General features: G+C 49.2%; 1 protein-coding gene across 3 annotated transcripts in view; it reads left to right on the top strand.

Moving 5' to 3' along the window:
• RXRG (retinoid X receptor gamma) overlaps positions 1–13,192 on the top strand; it is a 39,829-nt gene extending 26,637 nt beyond the window's left edge. For 2 of the 3 annotated variants that reach the window (XM_068141510.1, XM_068141511.1), the window contains exons 3-10: positions 3,139–3,283; positions 3,968–4,147; positions 7,353–7,513; positions 8,219–8,348; positions 9,042–9,174; positions 9,935–10,026; positions 10,744–10,849; positions 11,901–13,192. In XM_068141510.1, the coding sequence (XP_067997611.1) occupies positions 3,139–3,283; positions 3,968–4,147; positions 7,353–7,513; positions 8,219–8,348; positions 9,042–9,174; positions 9,935–10,026; positions 10,744–10,849; positions 11,901–12,048 (1,095 nt within the window). In that variant the 3' untranslated portion in view covers positions 12,049–13,192. The other variant, XM_068141512.1, reaches the window with a different exon arrangement.
• Positions 13,193–14,096: the final 904 nt, after the last annotated feature.

Raw genomic sequence — 14,096 nt, 5'->3', positions numbered from 1 at the left:
GAACTGTGAAGTAGCAGCCTTCCAGGAGAGCTCTGTGGAGCAGGGACAGGGACATGCTGCCCCAGGAGCCTGACACTACCTCTGACATGGCTGGGGCCAAGGTGGCAGTGTGGAATTTTGACAGTGTGCTAAAATAGTGTCCTTGGAGTCCAGATCTAAGTGGATATTCTGCCTTTTATTAACACAGCTTTGCATTTTACTAGTGGGACTTCAGGGTAGGGCGTACTCAAGAGTCTCATTGCTTCTCCTGAAGATCCCTGAACCCTCTCTGCCCCATACCCTGTTGCTTCTTGATGGACTATCTGAAGTTCTTCCTAGCACTTGCCACTGAAGCTGGGAGAGTATGGTATGGAGGGGCCCCTGAAGGTCTCTGAGAAGAGTGTAAGGGTGGTTTGGCATGTTTGACTTAACTCTTACCAGCATCCTCAACTCTGGGCTGTCAGCAGTGGCTGTGCTGGGCATCCTTCCTCCTTTGCACCATCCAGTTGTCCTCCATCAACCTGATAATGTTTTTGTCTATGGCATTCAGGGCATGTATTCACAGTATTCAGGGTGCATTGGGAAGACTATGCCCAGTAGGTTGAAAGAGGTTCTCTTTTCCCTCTACTCTGCCCTGGTGAGGCTGCACCTGGAATACTGTGTCTAGTTCTGGGTGTCCCAGTTCAGGAAAGACAGGGAACTACCAGAGAGAGTGCAGCGACAGGCCATGAGGATGATCGGGGGACAAACATCTCTCTTATGAGGGGAAGACAGAAACCTGGAGCTCTTTAGCCTGGAAGAGAGCAGTCTTAGAGGGGATCTTAACAATGAACATAAATATCTAAAGGGTAGAAGTCAGAAGGATGGGGCTGGGCCTTTTTCCCTGGTGGTCAGTGATAGGGCAAGGGACAATGGGTACAAACTAGAACACAGGAGGTTTCATTTGAACTTAAGGAGAAACTGTTACGCCAAGGATGCCAAAATGTTGGAGCAGGTTGCCCAGAGAGGTTGTGGAGTCTTCTTCTCTGGAGACTTTCAAAACCTGCCTGGATGCATTCCTGTGCAATCTGACCTAGACGTACCTGCATTAGCAGGGGAGTTGGACTAGACAATCTCCAGAGGCCCCTTTCAACATCTGCCACACTGTGATTCTATGTACTTTGTGGGGGTAGAGCTGGTGGCAGCATTGGCTGCATGGAAACCTTTCCTTTGGGGTTAGAGATGCTCTGGGAAGCAGTTTTCCTAATCCAGGCACTGTGCCAAATTCCTGGCTCCAAGAAGCAGGTTTCATTTGTGTTGCCTCTAATGCAAGGAGACAGTTGGGCCTTGGGGATTCAGCAAGGAGGCAGCTAATGGATTTGGGTTCAAGCAGTTGTCCCAGATATCATACATGATTGCACTTAACCTGAAGGAGTCAAGCTCCAAGGACAGTGATGACTAAAACTGCCCCACTGGCAGCCCGTACACCCTCTCTCCCTCTTACTGTCTCAAAGTGCAGCCAGAAAGAAAAGGTGGCACCTGACCTCTGAGTAACATTTCAAACCATAAAAATTTCCTCCTGGCTCAGCATCTTTCCAAGAAGTTTCCAGGGTAAAAAAAGGTGGCTGGACCACTTGTGGGGAGGATGAGGTTGATTACTCCTTTCCTTGGGCTAGGTTCAGATTTTGAAGCATTAGGATATCGATCTGCCAGCACCTGGGCTGGGTCTCTGCTTCCTCTGGGAAGTTTTTCCCTATACACTTTAATTTTCCAGTGGGACAAGACAACTTGACCCCAAATGTGGTATTTTTTTTTGCTAGATAATTTGTAGTTTCAATGCTATCAGATCACTGAAGGGACAGTGGAGGAGAGAAGGTGAAAACAAGCTTCACCTTTTAATTTTTCTAATGACATGGAATGAACCCTTCCTATGGTTTGCTGAAATTCCCTGTGGAAATTATTATACTTTCTCATGGAAAATGAGCAAATTATTGGGGCAAGTGGAGAACTTGCAACAGTAGGCATGAAATCTAGTGGTTTAGATGTTGTGGAGACTGTAGCTGGATTTTCATCCCAAGCCTTGTTTCCTGTCCCTGTTCCTGCCCTTTTGCTGGCAAGAATAACTTCAGCTGATAGGCTGGGGGGTGACTGTTAAAAGCAAGCTCAATGAGGCTGGGGGGTGACTGTTAAAAACAAGCTCAATGATGAAGAAGCCACCCCCAGCCCTCAAAGCTTGGTGGTGAGAAAGAAGATACGATAGTGGGTTTGGAGGGAGGTTGCTCTGTCCAGACAGCTTTTGACAGGATGTTCTCAATGGTCCCTAATCCTTGCTGCCCTGCCAACAACAACTCAAAAGCAAACAGCAACAAAAGGAAGCCCTGGGCAACATCAGGCTTTGGTCTCTAATCGATGTGGGTTTGTAACCTTTAACTTGCGGCAGCCGTGAGCAGCTTCCGGGGATCTCAGCTGGGGGCTCTGGGCCCTTTGCCTGCATCTCACAGTAGCTGATTTTTAGATGCTCAGCCTGCTCCTCTGCTTTTTAAATCTGTTAACCCCGAATTTGCTCCATTCTCCAGCCTGTGATAGTGCTTGGGAACAGAAGTCACAGGGAGTGTCCAAGCTGACCATGTTTTTGTGTGTTTATGCAGATTTGCTTATCCTAAGGCAGGGAAGCTAAAAAAACTTAAAGCAAGAAAAAAAGAAGTGTTAAAACATCATTAGAGCTTCCCTAGCCATGCAGCAGTGCAGGTTTAATTGCAGCAAATTGCCTGGTTTCGAAGCCCTTCCTTACTAAGCTGTTAGTGCTTGAGGCCACAAGCAGCCAGAGATCAGCATCCTCTAATGAAGGAGGCAGGATCCCACCAGCCTTGTCGCTGGGAGGCTGTAACTGAGCAGCTGAGAGCTGCTGCCTGCCCTTTTCCAGCTCTGCTTAGTTCTGGCTTTGGTTACAACATCCGGGCAGGGTAAGAGACGATATCTGCTTACCAGGCATCTGCTTAAATCCCTCCAGCTGGATTCACCAGAGGATGTCTCTCTGCCGATGGCAGCTCCATGGAGCTGATGGGGATAAGCTTGTGGGACGAGCCCAGCAGGAGCAGCAAGGGCGGGGTCAGCTCAATTTGGGGATGGTTTCATTAAGTCTCAACCCTCTAACTTGTCTTGTGGCTTCTGCTTCTGCAGCTCAATGTCCTGAACAATGTCAGCAGCTTGGAGGACGTCAAGCCCTTGCCAGGTCTCCCAGGGATTGGGAACATGAATTATCCATCTACAAGCCCAGGATCCTTAGCCAAACACATCTGTGCCATCTGTGGGGACAGGTCCTCAGGTAGGAGGTGTTTGGTTACTTGCTTTTTCTTCTTGAGGAAGGTTTTGTGCACAAACAGCCCTCCCTCCCTCCCTGCTGCTCTGAGGCAAGGCTTGTATGGGAAGGAACAGTGCAGAGGCTTGCTGGAGCCTTCCTGGCATTCTGAGTCTGGCTCACCCAAGGGCAGGCTGTCAATTTTACAGATTATTTGTGTTGTGCCCAAAAGAGAGCAAACCTAAAAGCCATGATCTTCTCCCTTACATGTAAAACCTCATTTTACATTTTGTCCTTGTTTATTGAAGGTAAATAGATCAAAACTGCGGAGTTCTTATTTCCCTGTGCTTTGTGTTAGCTGGGCCTGTGTTTTCCCTCCTGCTCCAAAGACTTGCAGCCTTGGCTGTGCCTTGCAGACCCCCTCCCATATCAGTGTGGCCCTGCTACCTATGGCTTTTCTGCACTTGCACTGCAGCAGAGATGTGGCTCCATATCCTTCCCTTGGGATAAAGTCCCTCCAGGAAAGCAGTGGTCCTATACTTTTCCACTGGTCACTATTCCTGTGCAAAGCCACTAAAGCCTAGTCAGGTTTTCCAAGATGTTAACTGCAGCCTTTTTTTTTCCACCTTTGAGTCTGGCTCAAGCTCTTCCATGCTGAAGGGAAGGGCAGATGCCTGCCTGGCAACTGATGGCCTCCCCTTGACTCCCCAGGGAAGCACTACGGGGTGTACAGCTGTGAGGGCTGCAAAGGCTTCTTCAAGAGGACGATCAGGAAGGACCTGATCTACACCTGCCGTGACAACAAAGACTGCCTCATAGACAAGCGCCAACGCAACCGCTGCCAGTACTGCCGCTATCAGAAGTGCCTCGCAATGGGCATGAAGAGGGAAGGTATGTGTGGGCTGCTGGAAGGAATGCACTTACAGAAATTCCCCTTACATTTATTAGGGTAAATCTGCCTCTTGATGAACCCACAATGGTAAAACCCCACACTGAGAGAGATTCAGAGTGTGTTTGGTCTCATTTCATAATGGAAGTGAGGCTGATGGGAACTTATTACCCTGTGTTTTTCTTCCCATTCCACCTAAACACACATACTGGTGACTGTCACACCTGCTAAGTGATTTTGACCCAAGTTTGCTTTTAGTTAGTGGCCTTTAATGATCTGGACTGCTTGGACCCCTGTAAACTTCTGCTGTGGACAGTACCTGGCAGTGAGGAGTCCTGCAGTGTGCTTGTTTCTTGTGTGAAGAGCAACCTCAGCTTGCTGGCTTCATTTCTCATCACCTAATTCTTGCACTGGAAGAGGAAAGTGAATTATTTATTTTCACTTTTTATTGTGTAGCTCTCTGCCATTTCTACTCAACCCCACCTTTGGAGGTGAGCTTTGGCACAGGTGACATCCTGTGGTGTTTTGGTGCTGCAGGAGAGAGCTGTATGGAATCAGTTCATACAGTCTTTTCCATACTTCACCTGTACTCACTGCAGCCTCCAAAGGACTATGTTTCTGACCTAAGCCACCTAAGGTGTTGAACTGGAGCAAGGATTTGACCTGAGGTAGTTGGAATTAGAGGGACTTTGCACTGTCTTGAAGGAAGCCCCCAAGAGCTGCTAAGGGTGGCGTGTATCTGCAACAGATCCTGCATCCCTGCCTCTCTCCCACCCAACTCTGGAGTATGAAAGTCTTTGTATAAGCCACCACCAAGTGAGTTTCTTCTGTCTGCTACAGTGGAAGGCAAGCCCATAGGTGTTAATCTGTCCAAGTCTGCCCCCTGCAGTTAGCTGCTCCCCCTCGGTGGAGCAAATGCCCCTCAGCTGCCTTGCCTTCCAAATGACGCTGACAGGTAGAGACAACCAGCCAGCATTTAAGCTGCTTTTGCCCAAGACAGAATAACTGTGTCACCTTCAGAGCTGAATGCTAGCAGGCAGTGTCGTTGTCCCTTCCTGGAGGCCACACTGTCCCGTATGAAGCACACAAGCTTCTCCCTGTGAAAGAGCTTAGACTTGCAGGGCAGAGGCTGGGGAAGGAGCTGTAACATTGGGCACAGGCTAAGCCTCGTCCTCTTCCATCCTCAGTGCTGTGTTGCCTCAACTGCTTGGGGCAGCAGGGTGCTGCAACCTGTCAACCTTGATTCAAAAATCTAATCCCAGGCACATCTTTCCTCTCCAGCTGGGTGCAAAGTGGTTCAGGGGACTGGAGTGTCGAGCAACTTCCCTTTGCAGAGCGTGAAAATTTAAACCCTAGGATCCTGGTCAACCCTGCAGGGGTTTGGCTCTAAAATAACCACAGGGGCTTTCTGGGAGCTGCAGGAACTGGGGACAGATTGTAGCTTGAACAAGGAATCCTGGATGAGTTTGGGGTCTGAGTGATGGGACTGATATTTTCCTGACACGTTCTTTCTTCCACTAAGATTTTGATGACTTTAGAAACACTTCCCTGGCTTCTTCCTGTCCATTACCCTAAGGAGAACAAATGTTTCCCCCAGCTGGCTGGCACATATGTGCATCCCGTGTGGCTCTCCCTTACCAGCACTGGACTGGATGCTCCATTGAGCCATCTCCTTGGGTGCTGCCACTTCCCTAGCAGCTGGGCAGTGCTGGGAAGCACAACCTCCCAGATGGGAGAAAAGCAGTGAAGTAGTGGGCATTGCAAAGTGGTCATGAATGTCAGTGCTGAGGAACCTGCCATGGTTTGGCCCTTTTCATGAAATCACCTTAACATAAGCCAGGTAAGGCAAGGATGATGTGGGGGCTTGTTTCCTGACACCACTGCAAACAGCAGAGGAGTAATGACAAATGGAAAAGAAATCTCTTGATCCAAGCATTTGACACAAAAGCCTGTCACACCCTTCTTCCAGCAGCACTTACCTAACTGAGAAAAGGGGAGCACATTCTTGTGCAGGCTTGCATGAGCTGTGGGCTTGCTGTCCCTGCTGTTTATGCAGGTCCACTCACCTCTTAAAGGATGCTTTTTTATCCCTCAACCTTGGTGGTTTTCCCACTCCTCTTGGTACTGACTGGCTGGTGCTTGGCTAATGGGTGGCAAAGCCATTGAGCTGTTGAATAGAGAAGGACCAATGTCAGTGTGGCAAGGGGTCAGCTTTGCAGCCAGTTTCTTCCCCACTGAACCTTCCATTCCAGATGTATAACTGCCTGTTGTTCAGTACAGGCTGTACTTTGAGAGCAGGCCAGCAGCTACCTGTCCCATAGGGGTTGTGGGATATTTGGGGACTGTAGGTTTGGAACACTTCTTCCCAGAAGTGAGCTAAAGCCATATTATACTTGCTGCTCACTGGGTTTTTTTAGCAGGATTTTCTGATTTCCCTTTGGGATTTCACCAACAAAAATGTGCACCCAGGACTTCTATTGAGCACAGGTCTTGGCATGCCACATACACATCCTACAGCAGCCTGTCCTCCAAATATCCAGCAGCCCTGGGAGTTGATAGGTGTGATCTGGAGTCAGTGATTCTGTTCTTCCAGACAGTAGGTATTCTGGAAAATGTGCATAAGAAAAGACTGAAGGCCTTGGAGCATTCAGAGGAAATGCTTTCTGGTGGAGAAGATTGGGAAGAGAGGTGGTAGAGGGAGAGGTGACACCAGGGCTGGGCTAGGCTGGGTAAGCTTTTGCTCAGGAATGAGATAGGCAGCATGTGTTGATCTAGACTGGGGTAAAGGACTATCTAGCCCTGCTGCTGGATGCTCTGTCCAGTGTGGGACTCTGAAGCACACTATGAGCACAGAAAACCTCAATATCTGGGTTCTGGGTCCCTCCTGCCTCCTCCCAGCATCTAGTGACAACCGAGTCCAGGCTGCCACCTGGAGGTGTCAACTGCTGTTTCCTCTGGCTGGAGCTTCATACCTTGACAATCACAACCTTGTGTCAAAGTTGAATGTCACTAGTCTACAGCAGCCCCAAAGTTACTGAGATGCAGCAGAGGCAGCCATTTGAATGGATGCACATCTGAAATGTCCATTTGTTGTGTGTTCTCCCTCTTCTAAGCAGGTTTCTCATCACTCTTCCAGAGGGAAGGGAGACCCATGGCAGGCAGGTGAGTGTTTGTGTGGGTGTAAAGAGCCACATTTCTGTCCTGCAGCTGTGCAGGAGGAGAGGCAGAGGAGCAGGGAGCGAAATGACAATGAGGCTGAATCCACAAGCAACGGCAGTGAGGACATGCCCGTGGAGAGGATCCTGGAAGCTGAGCTGGCAGTGGAACCCAAGACAGAGGCGTACAGCGACATGAACACGGAGAGCTCGGTAAGGGGCGCTACATCACCTGCAGCTTGAGATGAGAACCTTTGAGGTGCGATCTGAAAAGACAAATCCCATGTGAACAGATAGCATTTTGCAAGGGATTTTTCCTTCACACTGCCTGAAAATCACCAACAATGATTCTTCTAAATCTCCTCTGAATGACAACAAGAAAGCAGTCCAGGCATTATTTTCCTAGCATTTTTTCCAGTTTCCTGAGCAGATGGATAAAAGCTGGATGCCAGAGAGTCTGGACCCTCTGTTGGCTTCTATATTTGCACAGCCCTGAACAATGCTTGTCTGCCCCAGTGCCCAGGACTAGAATGGACCTGGACATAGCAGGGCTACTGCTGTGGTTTTACTGGTTTGGATAAAACTGATGCTCATGCCCATGTAGAAGCTATTGATGGCTTTGAGATGTGCCCTTGGGAGCAGGACTGCAGCCTGCCATGCAGGACATGGTTTGGAAAGAGCAGCAAGCAAATAGAAAAGTTGAGCAACCAGTGGATTTGGCTGGTTGTAGAGGGGATAGTAGTAATAACTCTCTTCCCATCAGTGCAAGTGTCAGCTTGATCATTTTTATAGTGGCTCTTAGTATAGTTAACTTGTTCCAATGCTGCTTTCAGTGCAGGTGGTGACTGTCAAAGATTTTTTTCAATGACAAATTCCCTTTTCCTCTGTGCTTTTCCTTTTGATATTGCTCTTAATTAGACAAATGACCCTGTCACCAACATATGCCATGCTGCTGACAAGCAGCTCTTCACACTCGTCGAGTGGGCCAAGCGAATCCCCCACTTCTCTGACCTGACCCTGGAAGACCAAGTCATTCTCCTTCGGGCAGGTAATGTCCCCTGCCTGTGGCCTCTGGGGCTATTCTCGGTACTCCTGTCCTTTCTCTGGCCTGTGTGCTGTGCCACCCAGACTGGATGGTGAATGGGACATCCTGAGCTGATCCATCTCTGCTGTCACAGGGCAAACTGCCTATCCTGAGCCATGAGGTGCACTTGGCAGAGGCTATGGATGGGGCAGTGGAATCTGTTGTTTGGTCACCTCTTCACACAGATGTGTAGGAGAGCAAAGGGAATACATGTGCCTTGTTAATACAATTCCCATAACTACAGAACTTGGGATGTGTGGGATACACAGTGTGTAACATGCAAAATAATGTAAAGGGGTTGCTGATGCAAGGAATATGTTTTCCTAGGAGGAAAACCAGTAATTTATCTCTTTTTCTTATTCTTTCCACCCCCCACCCTTTGGGTCTCTTTCTTCACATTTCTGCTGGCCAGGGTCTGCCAGCCCTTGCAGTATTGGCAAGGGTGCAGTTGGTATTTAGGATCCTATCTGTCCTGTAAGCTGAGTTTGAAGCCAGAAGGGACAAATCAGCTTCCTGCTCCACTGGTTTATTTTTACTTTTTAATGGCCTGTGTTTGGTTGGGGTTTTTTCGGTTGGGGGGTTGCTGGGGTTTGTTAGTTTGCTGTTTGGGGTTTTTTTCTTAGTTTCCTGTTGTGTCCTGCATGCCTCCTCTCACAGGTTGGAATGAGCTGCTCATTGCCTCTTTCTCCCATCGCTCTGTATCGGTGCAAGATGGCATCCTTCTGGCCACGGGCTTGCATGTGCACCGCAGCAGTGCTCACAGTGCTGGCGTGGGCTCCATCTTTGACAGGTACATAGCCTGTTTCTGCCATCCCCCAGCAGTGCTCACCAGGCTGGCTCTGTCTTTCCCCTCTGAATGAGAAACATGTCCTTAGCAAGAAGTAGAGCAAATCCGTGGTGATTTGGGGCAGAAGTAGATTAGAATGAGGAGGGGACATATGACTGGCTTAGAAACCAAGAACAGGCTGAAAGCGCTTTGGAAGGGGATTTGTAGCTGTGGATCTTTGGCTGGATATGCCAGAGGAGGAATGCTTCTCTGTCTTCTCAAGAGTTTGCTGTAACTGGATCTAGAGCTAATACTCATCAGCAAGAGCCTTAGCTGGCAAAGCCTTAAAGCTGAGCTTGATCATACAACTGCCCATGTGCTGTCTGTGCCATGCCTGCTCCCTGCCTGGCAGGACACTGCATCACCACTCTGTCACAGCTGGCACATGTAATGGCAGTGCCCAAGCTTTACACAGTGAAATGTGGGAAGAATCCATGAAGCTTTCCTCAAGTGAGTGCAAATTGTTCTCCATAGTCCCCACTGAGCAGAGAGGGTGTGTGCTGAGTAAAGTGAGAACAGGAACAAATGTGATGCTGCAGTCCTTGGATGCAACTAATACACATGTGGAAGGGCAGTATATGGCATGGCTGTCCCTCAAAGCTACCTGTTCCTGCAGAGAGGTATTTGAGGTATTTCCAGTGCCTGTCCCAGATGCTTTTCAGCCCCTAGCCTTGTTCTCTGTACCTGTCTCTGATCATCTGCCTGCCCATGTCCCCACATGCAGGGTTTTGACAGAGCTGGTGTCCAAAATGAAAGACATGCAGATGGATAAGTCAGAGCTGGGATGCCTGCGAGCCATTGTCCTGTTTAACCCAGGTAAGTCTGAGACCTGGGACAGTTCCAGGTGAGATGCACACCATCTAGGCCATGGCAGGTCACAGGCAGGAGGGCTACAGAGAGATTTGTCCCGGCCACAGGGTCCATGATTAAAGAGAGCCTAAGTCCTGTCCTGCCCGTGCTCAAAGTCACTCTGCTGGAAGGGTAAAGGTCTCCACTGCAGTAATTCCTTGCCTACCTAGAAGAGGGAGACCCCACCTGCAATGATGTGTCCAGCTCTGGAGTCCTCAGCACAAGAAAGACATGGACCTGTTGGAGTGAATCCAAAGGAAGCCATGAAAGTGATCAGAGGGCTGCGACATCTCTTCCATGGAGAAAGGCTGAGAGAGTTGAGGTTGTTCAGCCCAGAAAAGAGATGGCTCAGGAAGACCTTATTGTGCCTGTTAATACTTAAAGGAGACCTGTAAGAAAGATGGTCTGTTGTGACAGGACAAGGGGTGATGGTTTTAAACTAAAAGAGGGAGACTTAGACTAGATAGAAGGAAGATGTTTTGTATAATGATGGTGGTGAAACACTGGCCCAAGTTGCGCAGAGAGGTAGTAGATAGCCCCAACCCTGGGAGCATTCAAAGTGAGGTTAGACAGGGCTCTGATGCCCCTAGTCACTGCAGGGGGGGGTTGGTCTAGGTGACCTTTAAAGGTCCTTTTCAACCCAAAGCATATTATAATTCTACTTGTATTCTCTTCCTTGTCCAGATGCCAAGGGTTTGTCCAGCCCCTCAGAAGTGGAATCGCTGAGGGAGAAGGTCTATGCCACACTGGAAGCCTACACAAAGCAGAAGTACCCTGAGCAGCCAGGGCGGTGAGTTGTTCCCAAGCAAGGCAGATGGCTCAGGGCAGCACAACACCCATCTTGGAAAGAGGAGACAGAGGCTGGAGTCTCTGTGCTACATCTGCTTGAGCCACCCTCAAAGCAAGGGCAAGACACTAGCCAATACAGCCTGAGCAGCCCAGCTGCTGCAAACTGGCCTGTTCTTTTAGCGCTGTAAGTGATATTCTTCAAGGGTGGCAGAGCACTGGAACAGGCTGCCCAGAGAGGTTGTAGAGTCTCCATCTCTGGAGGCATTCAGGCCCCACCTGGACACGTCTCTGGGTGATCCTGCTCTAGCAGGGGGGTTGGACTAGATGATCTTCAGAGGTCCTTTCCAAACCCCACCATGCTGAGATTCTGCATGGCTCTGTAATCCTGAGCCAGGGTGCCGGGGAGATGCAATTGCCACGCATTTCAATCCAATCCTACCCTCTGCTGGCCGAGCTCTCGAAACGCCGGCGGCTGTGTCTGTCCCCATCGCCGCCAGCCGTGAGACGCTCACCCACAGCATCTGCTATTTGTGGGTGTGAGCGCTGGATGCGGGACATGGGAAAAGGCAGTGGGGGAGGCATCTGCCTGCTGCCCCCCCGTGCCGCTGCACCTCAGAACAGGAGGTACTGGCTGGCAGAGGCACTGCTGAGGGATTCTGCACCCCCTCGAGAGGATGGGCATTTTCAAAGGCAATTTCAAGAAGGATTTAAATGGCACCGTGGAGATGTAAGTCACTAGTTCCAGTCTTGGAGAGAATCTGGATGTGTGTTTTTCGTTTGTGATTTAATATTTCCCATTTTTTATTGGGGTGGTGGTGGGGAAAGCTTTTAAAAGTGCTAGATCCTGTTTTGAAGGCATGAACGTTGCCTCCCCCCCCATGGAGAGAAATGCCTCTTTTGAAAGCATAGAGAAATTTGAGACACCAAACTCTCTAAGGCATTTTTGGTGAGAATTTGGACTCTGCTGTCCTGAGCTCCTGGGGCAGGCTTGGAAACAGGTGGGAGAAAGCAGCCAGTGCTTCCTGTGTGCCTCTGACTCTGCTCTTTTCCAGGTTTGCCAAACTCCTTCTGCGGCTGCCGGCACTGAGGTCCATCGGGCTGAAGTGCCTGGAGCACCTCTTCTTCTTCAAGTTGATTGGGGACACCCCTATTGATACCTTCCTGATGGAGATGCTGGAGACACCCCTGCAGGTCACTTGAGGATCTGGCCCCTTTCTGGCCAGACTCTGCCCCCTCCCCATGTCCCTGCACAACCTCCCACCTCTCTTTGAGCCTGAGAGAGCTCAAGAACTGTCCTCCACCCTCCCCTCCTCCTTGGTGGGATTGTCGTGTTTTTGTACAGCTGTAAATCACTCCCTCTAACCCTCCCTGGCCTGGCCGTGGGGGGTCACAGATCCTCTGACCAGCTAACCATACCCCTGCTCCCCCACCCCACCCCTTCCCCCCTGTACAGATAATTGCTTTAAATTATTTTTTCACTCTCAATAAAAGTCAACAAAACAAATAAAATTATATATGAGAGAGGCACTGACTGGAGCTGGCAGAGCAGTGTCCTCTTTTGCTGCGGTCACAGCTCCGGCTTGGGATGGGACTGAGGGACCCTCCTGAGACTCTTGGGCAGCACAAATCAGGGCAGAAACATCACTTAGGATAATGCTGCTTGTGCCGATGGGCAGAGTCCTCTTGGCTTTCTGGTGTTGTTACTTCTTGCTCCTGCTAAGGAGAGATGTGGAGAAACTTGCTGCTTGGAATTGGAACATTTCCTTCTTCAAAAGGGACTCCTGGACTCTTTGAACAATCTAAATCTTGACAGAATCACAGTATCACCAAGGTTGGAAGAGACCTCAAAGATCATCAAGTCCAACCTGTCACCACAGACCTCATGACTAGACCATGGCACCAAGTGCCACGTCCAATCCCCTCTTGAACACCTCCAGGGACGGTGACTCCACCACCTCCCTGGGCAGCACATTCCAATGGCGAACAACTCTCTCCATGAAGAACTTTATCCTCACCTCAAGTCTAAACTTCCACTGGTGCAGCTTGAGACTGTGTCCTCTTATTCTGGTGCTGGTTGCTTGAGACAAGAGACCAACCCCTTCCTGGCTACAACCACCCTTCAGGTAGTTGTAGACAGCAATAAGGTCTCCCCTGAGCCTCCTCTTCTCCAGGCTAAATAACCCCAGCTCCCTCAGCATCTCCTCGTAGGGCTTGTGCTCAAGACCTCTCCCCAGCCTCGTTGCCCTTCTCTGGACACATTCAAGTGTCTCAATGTCCTTCTTAAAGTAATTTAAAGACTGGCTTTCTAATGTGCCTTTTTTTTTTTTTAATTATTCCTTCCCCCCCATTTTTTTTTTTCCCTATTCCCCCCCCCCCCCCCCCCCCCCCTTTTTTTCCCTGTGGTTAGTCCAGACACTTAGGGAAGAACCAAAGTACTTCCATTTGATCCAGGTGGAGTATTTTTTGGGTGACCCAAGCCTGGCATGCTCGTGGATAATTTTCATTTTTCTGAAGCTTTATTAAATTCTCTCTCACTTTTTTTTTTCCTTTTCTTTTTTTCCTTTGTTCCCCTCTCTGTGTTTTTGCACTGGAAGGCAGCTCTCCAACCCCAAATTTATAATCTCATACCTTCATAAGTGAAACCTGCAGAGAAGGAAAGCAGAAGACACTCCTAACAAGCCTGTCTCAAAAGTCTGCCTGGTCTTTCCCCTGCTCACATGGCACTGCTGGAGCTTCCCATCGCAACCAAGCTAACCAGAGTCAAACGAGTTAAAGACATTAATTTGTTCAATATGTGGAGCTTATCCTGGTGGGAAAATGTCCTCCCAGGAACCCAGCAAAACTGTCTGTATTATTATTCATAAAACAGGTGTAGTGTTAAGTGATCTGCCCCTTCTGACCCTCTCAGCAGACAGAGCGGTGAGATGCAGCCGTGCTTCGTCTGTCCGCGTGACAGATTGCAACGCTGTGACTCGGCGAAGTTCGAGGGAGAGGAGTAGTGACAACGGGAAAGAAAGAAGAAAGAAGGGTAAAAAGTGAAACATTTTGTTAAAACTCCCACATGGGGACACAAGATTCATTCTCCAGTGTTTCACTGTGAGGAGGAGAAAGAGAATCAAAGGAGGAGGAAACAAAAAACAACCCCAAATTACAAAAACTAATATTCCTTTTTGTTATTCCTCCCCCCACCCCCCCCACCCCCTTCTGGGGACCTTTAAAAAGCCCCAGAGAATTTCAAGAGAGATGAA

Source organism: Melanerpes formicivorus, unplaced genomic scaffold, assembly GCF_026170545.1.
Source record: "Melanerpes formicivorus ecotype bairdi unplaced genomic scaffold, bMelFor1.0.p_v2 SCAF_7, whole genome shotgun sequence".
Classification (NCBI taxonomy): Eukaryota; Metazoa; Chordata; class Aves; order Piciformes; family Picidae; genus Melanerpes; species Melanerpes formicivorus.
This window is presented reverse-complemented; position numbering and strand designations above follow the sequence as displayed.